This window comes from Ascaphus truei, chromosome 15, assembly GCF_040206685.1.
Source record: "Ascaphus truei isolate aAscTru1 chromosome 15, aAscTru1.hap1, whole genome shotgun sequence".
NCBI lineage: Eukaryota > Metazoa > Chordata > Amphibia > Anura > Ascaphidae > Ascaphus > Ascaphus truei.
This window is the reverse complement of record NC_134497.1, coordinates 37,355,910-37,366,444: the sequence shown is the minus strand read 5'-3', so window position 1 is coordinate 37,366,444 and position 10,535 is coordinate 37,355,910. Positions and strand designations below refer to the sequence as shown.

The 10,535-nt window shown below is 43.8% G+C and overlaps 1 protein-coding gene across 1 annotated transcript in view; it reads left to right on the top strand.

The window, feature by feature from the left end:
• Positions 1–8,536, top strand: part of LOC142466369 (uncharacterized) — a 77,465-nt gene extending 68,929 nt beyond the window's left edge. The window contains exon 6 of the mRNA XM_075571225.1: positions 4,104–8,536. Within this exon, the coding sequence (XP_075427340.1) occupies positions 4,104–5,588 (1,485 nt within the window). The 3' untranslated portion in view covers positions 5,589–8,536. The remainder of the gene's footprint in view (positions 1–4,103) is intronic.
• Positions 8,537–10,535: the final 1,999 nt, after the last annotated feature.

Here is a 10,535-nt window from a genome sequence, read left to right as displayed (position 1 = left end):
GGAAGATCCGGCTCAGCCTTCTCGGGGACAGGTACCAATGAAATAGAATTTTGTATATATTCTCTTTGGTAGTAGTAAAAATGGATGTTTTGGCTGTAGCTTCCCAAATGTCCTCCCAGTCATCTCTATCTATGTCTACGTTTAGGTCCTCGGCCCATTTCAACATGTAGTTGTGGTTGGCGGGTATCAGGGAACGTGCTAGTCCCAGGTAGATTCCCGAGATCAGACCTCTTTGGTAAGTTCCCACGGCACATTTTTTTCCGAAAGTCGTGAGGCTTTTAAATTTGGACCTGCGGGACGCCACTTGGAGGAAATGTCTGATCTTTAGGAATCCATATAAGGGAAGTTTTACCAAGGGGTGTCTGTCCTGTAACTCCAAGAATGACATCAGAGACCCCTTGTTAAGTAAGTCCGATGCTGTATTTATACCCGATTCACGGAATTGCTTAAAGTCCCTGGGGTCGCAACCCGGGGGAAAATCTGGATTATCGAATATTGGTATAAGGGGGGAGGGGGAGGATGTCAATCCATGTCTGTCTTTTGTTTGTGACCAAATTTTCCACGTGCATCTTATGGCTCCCAGGCCTATTTCGCCTGGTATTATCTTCCCACCCCCCTGGGACCAAAGTAGTGCACCGAGGGATAGGGGAGCAACGTATGAGGCCTCGATCTCCAACCAGCCACAGGACGCTGGGTCGTTATTCCATACCACCGCTTGTTTTAAGTGAGATGCTTTATAGTATTTGATTATATCTGGTACACCTAGGCCTCCGCACTCCTTTGGGGCAAGCATTACCGTTCGCGCCACTCGCGGCCTTTTATTTTTCCATATAAATTGGAAGATGCTATTTTGGATGTCTTTGAGATCTGCCAGCGGTACACAGACCGGGAGAGTCTGGAAGAAATACAGCAGTCTGGGAAGGATATTCATCTTAACTGATGCTACCCTACCGAGCCACGAAATATGGTATTTGTTCCATCTCTGGAGATCTTGTTTAATTTTTGTAAATAAAGGGGGAAAGTTGCAATTGTACAATGCTGCGTATGAGTTGGCTATTCTGACTCCCAAGTATTTTATATTTGTGGAGCTCCACTTGTAGCTAAAGTTGAGCTTCATTAGTTTTACTTCTTGGGTGGTCAGGGAAAGATTCAGGGCTTCTGATTTATCGCTGTTGATTTTGTACCCCGAGATTCGGCCGAATCTCGCCAACTCAGACTGAAGATTAGGAAGGGTCGTCATGGGGGATGTCAGAGACAGGATAACGTCACCCGCAAACAGCGAAATTTTGTGTCCCCGATGGAGACCCTCCTATATCTTGGCTTTGTCTAATTGTTGCTGCTAGAGGTTCGATTGATAGTGCGAAAAGAAGTGGGGATAGAGGGCAACCTTGTCTGGTACCGTTCTTAATTTTTATGGATCTATATTATGTGAAAAAGAAAGTACACCCTTGTTGAATTCTATGGTTTTACATAGCAGGACATAATAACAATCATCTGTTCCTTAGCAGGTCTTAAAATTAGGTAAATACAACCTCAGATGAACAACAACACATGACATATTACACTGTCATGATTTATTTAACAAAAATAAAGCCAAAATGGAGAAGCCATGTGTGAAAAACTAAGTACACCTTATGATTCAATAGCTTGTAGAACCACCTTTAGCAGCAATAACTTGAAGTAATCGTTATCTGTATGACTTTATCAGTCTCTCACATCGTTGTGGAGGAATTTTGGCCCACTCTTCTTTACAACGTTGCTTCAGTTCATTGAGGTTTGTGAGCATTTGTTTATGCACAGCTCTCTTAAGGTCCAGCCACAGCATTTCAATCGGGTTAAGGTCTGGACTTTGACTGGACCATTGCAACACCTTGATTAATTTCTTTTTCAGCCATTCTGTTGTAGATTTGCTGGTGTGCTAGAATCATTGTCCTATTGCATGACCCAATTTCGGCCAAGCTTTAGCTGTCGGACAGATGGCCTCACATTGCACTCTAGAATACTTATACAGAGGAGTTTATGGTCAACTCAATGACTGGAAGGTTCCCAGGTCCTGTGGCTGCAAAACAAGCCCAAATCATCACCCCTCCACCACAGTGCTTGACAGTTGGTATGAGGTGTTTGTGCTGATATGTTGTGTTTGGTTTTTGCGAAACATGGCGCTGTGCATTATGGCCAAACATCTCCACTTTGGTCTCGTCTGTCCAAAGGACATTGTTCCAGAAGTCTTGTGGTTTGTTGAGATGCAACTTTGCAAACCTAAGCCGTGCTGCCATGTTCTTTTTAGAGAGAAGAGGCTTTCTCCTGGCAACCCTTCCAAACAAACCATACTTGTTCAGTCTTTTTCTAATTGTACTGTCATGAACTTTAACATTTAACATGCTAACTGAGGCCGATAGAGTCTGAGATGTAACTCTTGTTTTTTTTTGCAATTTCTCTAAGCATTGCACGGTCTGACCTTGGGGTGAATTTGCTGGGACGTCCACTACTGGGAAGATTGGCAATTGTCTTGAATGTTTTCCACTTTTGAATAATCTTTCTCACTGTAGAATGATGGACTCTAAATTGTTTGGAAATGGCCTTATAACCCTTCCCAGATTGATGGGCAGCAACAATTGCTTCTCTAAGATCATTGCTGATGTCTTTCCTCCTTAGCATTGGGTTAACACACACCTGAATGCTCCAGACCAGCAAACTGCTAAAACTTCGGCTTTTAAAGAGGTGGTCACTTTCAGGAATCGGGCAACACGTCACCTGCGGCGTGTTCCCTCCACTCTTACCAGAATTACCGCAGCTGCCGCTGCCTCTGCTCCCCTCTCGTCCAGTGCGCGCACCCCCGCTCCCGATACAGAGCGCGCGTGCACCCGCTCTTCATATGCGACTGCCACGGAGCTCGGCTCCGCCTCCTCGGACGTGCCGCGCCCCCTCCACGCGCGCTGTGCACGCGTGACGTCAGCTGCACGTAAATCCCCAGCTACACGTAAAGCCATAATGAGCCCCTTGTCTCCTGCACCTATCCCGGTCCCCGCTCGGGCCGCGCCCCCGCTCCGCCTCCTGTGCTATTGGCTTCCTTCCTGTTTTAATACCCTGCTAGTGCTCAGTTGCATTGCTGAGCATAACCAAGTGTAGCCTTGTGCGGATCCTGTGTTTTGTTTTGCCTTGCCTTGTTCCAGTATTCTCTTGCAGTGTGACCCTTCTTGTACCGACCCGGCTTGTTTGTGGACCCTCTCTGGCTCTGACCCCGGCTTACCCTCGACTACGCTTACCTCTCCACTCCACGACCCAGGCTTACGGACCACAACTACGCTGTCTTCTCCACTCCAGACCATTGGCTTATGGAATTCAACTACGCAGCTGTCGTTAACCCAGGACCCCGGCAAGTATAAAGGAATAACCCTCTCTCTACAACCCAGACCGGCTACGCTAACTATCCGCCTTCCGGGCACACCTCCGCTGCTGTGGGTGTGTGGCTCTAAACCTTTCCACCTCAGTACCGCGGTCTTGTCTTGTTTGTGGGTTCGCGCAAGCATTACAATCACACTTGCAGATGATCAATTAATCAAGGGCATTTGATTAGCAGCACCTGTCTGCAACTTAGCATCTTAATTCCTATGGAAGCAGTAAGGGTGTACTTAGTTTTTCACACATAGCTTCTCCATTTTGGCTTCATTTTTGTTAAATAAATCATGACACGGTATAATATGTCATGTGTTGTTGTTCATCTGAGGTTGTATTTATCTAATTTTTAGACCTGCTAAGGAACAGATGATTGTTATTATGTCCTGATATGTAAAACCATAGAATTCAAAGAGGGTGTACTTTCTTTTTCACATAACTGTAAATCGTTAAATATTATGATCCACTTTGAATGTTGTATGATCCACTACATCTACTCTCCCGGCCCTAATGCTGCACATGTTGTGTTAAACCCTTCATTTTTGCAATGTACATCTGCAGGTTACTTTCATCCTGATCCTTTTTATGATATGCCAACTTACCTCTCCTGCATGACTTTTTGTAAGACAGTTTGTGTAACAGTAACCTTTTTGTCTCGTATAGTACAAAGACAAGCACCAATAATTCACCCATGACAACACTGCAAGGTTGCTTTTAGCAGTCAGGATTACCTCCTCAAACATCTGAATATCAAACACCCAAATGAGAATATGGAAAAGATGAGGACAGAACAATCTTGCAACATTCCAAGAAATATGACAGAAAATGCATCTTTCAACCAGTCAAAGCAATTAATAAACAATGTAACTGCTTCTCATTCCAAAAGATATATATTAGCTGCTGCCACAGGAAGAGATCTTGGAGAAAGTGGAAAGAGTCTGACTTGGTTATCAGATCAGAACCTACAGAAGAGGACACACACAGGGGAGAGACCGCATGTATGTGGGGAATGTGGGAAGGGATTTAGTCAGTTATCCCACCTGAACACACACATGAGGACACACACAGGGGAGAGACCGCATGTATGTGGGGAATGTGGGATGGGATTTAGTCAATTATCCAATCTGAACACACACACGAGGACACACACAGGGGAGAGACCATATGTATGTGGGGAATGTGGGAAGGGATTTAGTCGGTTACCCAGCCTGAACAGACACAAGAGGACACACACAGGAGAGAGACCGCATGTATGTGGGGAATGTGGGATGGTATTTAGTCAGTTATCCAATCTGAACACACACACGAGGACACACACAGGGGAGAGACCGTATGTATGTGGGGAATGTGGGAAGGGATTTAGTCGGTTACCCAGCCTGAACACACACAAGAGGACACACACAGGGGAGAGACCGTATGTATGTGGGGAATGTGGGAAGAGATTTAGTGTGCCATCCAGCCTGGACACACACAAGAGGACACACACAGGGGAGAGACCGCATGTATGTGGGGAATGTGGGAAGAGATTTAGTCGGTTATCCAGCCTGACCACACACAAGAGGACACACACAGGGGAGAGACCGCATGTGTGTGGGGAATGTGGGAAGGGATTTAGTCACTTAACCAGCCTGTACACACACGAGAGGACACATACAGGGGAGAGACCTCATGTATGTGGGGAATGTGGGAAGGGATTTAGTCGGGTATCCAATCTGAACACACACAAGAGGACACACACAGGGGAGAGACCATATGTATGTGGAGAATGTGGGAATGGATTTAGTCGGTTATCCAGTCTGAACACACACAAGAGGACACACACAGGGGAGAGACCGTATGTATGTGGGGAATGTGGGAAGGGATTTAGTGTGTTATCCAGCCTGGACACACACAAGAGGACCCACACAGGGGAGAGACCACATGTATGTAGGGAATGTGGGAAGGGATTTAGTCTGTCATCCAGTCTGATTAGACACATGAGGACACACACAGGGGAGAGACCACATGTATGTGGAGAATGTGGGAAGGGATTTAGTCTGTTATCCAACCTGAACACACACACAAGAGGACACACACGGGAGATACCGCTATATATTGCAAATGTGGGAAGGGATTTAGTGTGTGACTTTTTTGTCTCGTCTAGTACAAAGCCAAGCTCCAATAATCCACCCACACTGCAAGGTTGCTTTTAGCAGTCAGGATTACCTCCTCAAACATCTGAAGGTCAAACACCCAAATGAGTATATGGAAAAGATGAGGACCGAACAATCTTACAACATTCAAATAAATATGACAGAAAATGCATCTTTAAACCAGTCAAGGCAATTAATAAACAATGTAACTGCTTGTCATTCCAAAAGATAGATAGTATCAGCTGCCACAGGAAAAGATTTGGAAGAAAGTGGGAAGAGTCTGACTTGGTTATCAGACCAGAACCTAGAGAAGAGGACACAGACCGGGGAGAGACTGCATGTTTGCGGGGAATGTGTTAAGGTATTTAGTGTGTTATCTAGCCTGATCAAAATAACAATAGAACATAAAGTCCTTGGCGCAATAATTGATGTAATATACCAGTCCTTAAATGCAAATATCCTTGATCATAATGGTGATGTCAGTCTTTTGCTTGAAAACACTGGTCTCAATTTGACTCCTCAGAGCTGGATGATTAGCAAGTAAGTAGCAAAAGGCACTGAAAGGTATCTTTGTCTTTAAGGTGCCGAGTTGATTCACTGGTTCCCACGGGTCCCCATAGAATGCATATAATAGACATATTACGGTACCAAAAGTAAAAGTTTTTTTTTTTTTTTTAAACGCAAGACTACAAGAATTGTACTCACATATTCAATAGTGTTGGCGTATGATTAAAAATCAGCAGCTTGTGTATTCTGAGCTCAGCGCCAGCTCGGGTTGGCTCCACACCTCACTCCTCACGGCCGCGACTCAGATTGGGATCCTCCCACAATGACGTCACCACTGCGCTGTATGTTCCTTTCCACTGCTAACGGACTCACGTAGAATAAGCTCCAACCGCTTGTTTCAATAGCAGTATTTTGAAAGGCAGTTATTGAAACAAGCGGGTGGAGCTTGTTCTATATCTGTGTAAATCCATGTGTGTTTATATATATATATATATATATATATATATATATATATATATATATATATATATATACTGTAGTTAGGTCCGGAAATAATTGGACACTGATACAAGTTTTATTATTTCGGCTGTGTACCAAAATAAATTCAAGTTACAGTTAAATAATGAATATGGTCTTAAAGTGCAGTCTATCAGCTTTAAGCTGAGGGTATTCACATCCAAATTGGAGAAAGGGTTTAGGAATTACATCTCTTTAATATGTAGTCCCCTCTTTTTCAAGGGACCAAAAGTAATTGGACAATTGACTCAAAAGCTGTTTCATGGACAGGTGTGGGCTATTCCTTCGTTATTTCATCATCAATTAAGCAGGTAAAAGGTCTGGAGTTGATTCCAGGTGTGGCATTCGCATTTGGAAGCTGTTGCTGTGAACCCACAACATGCGGTCAAAGGAGCTCTCAATGCAAGTGAAACAGGGCATCCTTAGGCTGCAAAAAAAAGAAAATCCTTCAGAGAGAGATAGCAGGAGCATTAGGAGTGGCCAAATCAACAGTTTGGTACATTCTGAGAAAAAAAGAACGCAATGGTGAGCTCTGCAACACAAAAAGGCCTGGACGTCCACGGAAGACAACAGTGGTGGATGATCATAGGATCCTTTCCATGGAAAGAAAAACCCCTTCACAACATCCAGCCAAGTGAAGAACACTCTCCAGGAGGTAGGCATATCATTATGCAAGTCTACCATAAAGAGAAGACTTCATGAGAGCAAATACAGAGGGTTCCCCCAAAAGGTGCAAACCATTCATAAGCCTCAAGAATAGAAAGGCCAGATTAGAATTTGCCAAACAATATCTTAAAAAGCCAGCCCAGTTCTGGAACAGCATTCTATGGACAGATGAAACTAAGATCAACCTGTACCAGAATGATAGGAAGAAAAAAGTATGGAGAAGGCTTGAACGGCTCATGATCCGAAGCATACCACATAATCATCTGTAAAACACGGTGGAGGCAGTGTGATGGCATGGGCATACATGGCTTACAATGGCACTGGGTCAATAGTGTTTATTGATGATGTGACAGAACACCCGGATGAATTCTGAAGTGTATAAGGATATATTGTCTGCTCAGATTCAGCCAAATTCAGCGAAGTTGATTGGATGGCGCTTCACTTTACAGATGGACAATGACCCAAAACATACTGCAAAAGCAACCCAGGAGTTTTTTAAGGCAAAGAAGTGGAATATTCTGTAATGGCCGAGTCAATCACCTGATCTCAACCCGATCGAGCATGCATTTCACTTGCTGAAGACAAAACTTAAGGCAGAAAGACCCATGAACAAACAACAACTGAAGACAGCTGCAGTAAAGAGAAAAGAAATACCTGGGCGCTAACTCGCTTACGTGAATGAAGGCGTAATAATAAAATCCAGAAAGATACTACCTTACCGGGGGTACGCAGGGTGCTCCCAGAGAATAGGTCTCTTCCTGAGGCTCATCCCCAACCGGATCTATCCCGGATCCTCAGTGCATGAAAAAGAAACAAATATTGGGGGAGCACACAATGAGCAGTAAATAATAGGCAAAATACCTTAAAACAAACGGTATAGACTAGATACCCCCAGATGTCTGGATACCAGTCCCAGTGCTCAAGGGGTAAATACCCTAGTCAAAGCACTGACAATGGTATAATGGAAAGAGGATGCGAATCTCTAAAATAGATGGGGTGAACTATGGACGTGTATATATATCTATATATCTATATATCTATATATCTATATATCTATATATCTATATATCTATATATCTATATATCTATATATCTATATATCTATATATCATAATACTGAGTTAAGTTATGGTGAGTAAAAAAAGTGACAAAAACCCTCCACAGGAAAGCAAATATGCAAATACAACTGTATGCTCATCTGCATGTCTTAGGCAGGTCTGTGCCTGCTTTTTTTCAAATACACTTTTGCAATATACCTTGAGTGCTGTTTTTTGTCTCCTTGGTGGGACACCTGGTTTCATATATATATATACACAAAGAAGCCCAAGGAAAAAACACCTATTTTAGGATTGGGACTCACACAGGGCCGTGTATATATACACTCACACGGCCCTGTGTGAGTCCCAATCCTAAAATAGGTGTTTTTTCCTTGGGCTTCTTTGTATAGAATGCCTGTGGTCTGGTCACAGTTCCTCCTCTGTGTCCCTGTCTCAAGTGGTGATCTTCACCTCAATATTATTGTAAGCTGAACCCAGACAATAAATTGTCCAATAAGGTGCCTCAGAGTCAATGTAGTACTCACTGCAATGAGTATGTGTAAAGTAGCCTGTATATCATAAATAGCAACTGGCTCAGCTAAGGGCACCAAGTGTTGCAAGCACTCACGATTAGGGGGAATGAAGGTGTCGTGATCCGGTCATCAATGTCTGCAACGTTGCACCGCCAACCCTCTCGTGACTAAAGCATCACCTGGGGTGGTCACGCGACCGGCGGTGTTCTGCTCTGCTGTGGATGACTGTGGACCGGTGAGCTCCGCGTCTCAGCTGGGCTGCTGGTCTCTGCAATGAAGCGCTGTCTCTGGCGTGTGACGAGATGGTCACGTGACCGGCGGGGCTCCCCCTCGTGTGCAGTGAGTACTCGGCGTGCAATCCAGCATACAATGGCATGTACAAACTTCCAGCAACGGCAGAAAGAATAGCGGAGCACTGCCCGAAAAATAAAGCAGGATAAAAGCGTAGATGGTGACTACAAAATGTTTATTGAAACAGACGAGTGTGGCTGATGGATCCTCTAACGCGTTTCAGCCCTAGAGCCTTTATCAAAGAGTGATCCATCAGCATGAGGGAGACATAGATATAGGTGGAATGAACCCAAAACACATGCACCAGATAGGAGTCAGGTGAGGTGGATACTTCACCTATTAACCATGTGTAAACACATAAAAAAACGTTTAAAAACAATGCCTACAATACATCACAATGGAGATCACAATCCATGTATATAAATTGGTGATCTCCAGGTAGTTGGAATAAACAGTATAAGCCCTTAGACATAACATATGAATGAGCATGGATGATATCAACAGTATAATGTGTATACATGTGATGGTTGTAAAGCAAGACAATAAAATACAAGATAAAATAAACAGCAGTCTGTTACGGAACAATTTGTATGAGTATATTATTCATAAATAGAGATCTCTGTTCAAAAATGAATAAAAAATGAAAAGGACGAGGATAGCAAGAAGACAACATACTGTTAAAGAAAGACATGTGTATGTATACCTGAGCAATGTAAAAGTAAATAAATGGATATGAGATAAGGAACGGAAGGAAAGGGAAGGGGGGAAGGGGGGGGAGGGGAGGGGGGAAAGGGGGGAAGAGGATGGGGGGGGGGAGGGAGGGGGAAGGGAGGAGAGAGGAGGGGGGGAGAGAGTAAAGAATGAAGACAGAATATGCAGACATAAATGATACTAATCTGATAGAAAATGTTGCAATTCCCAATCAACATTGAGGCCATGCGGTTGCAGGGTATCTAACAGAAAGATCCATTGCATCTCCATTTTATTTAGTCTGTTAAGTCGATCTCCCCCTCTAATGTTGATGGGAATATGGGCAATTCCAAAGAATCTAAAATTCTTGAGACCACCATTCAGACAAGATGTGAAATGTTTCGAAACAGGGTGAAACATATCTTTTTTCAGTATCAATATTATTGTATGCAGAGATAATTCAACTCAGTAAAAAGTGAATACATTTATTACATAAAAAATAACTTTGCACTTACACAATGGTTTAATTGCATCAGCGCCTGCAGGGTCTGTTTCCAGCTTGACTCAGGATTAGTCCCCACTTCCGTGTCCGGATCCTGGGGTCGTGACCTCAACTCTAACAGGTTCCCTACGGTGGCCCACTGCAGACAAATCTAGAGCAACACGTTTCGCCTCGTGACAAGGCTTCATCAGGCTCAATGAATGCCCTCCGTTAGATGCCTCCTTATAGTGACGCTATCAGTATCGCTGACCCGTTTTCCAACAAA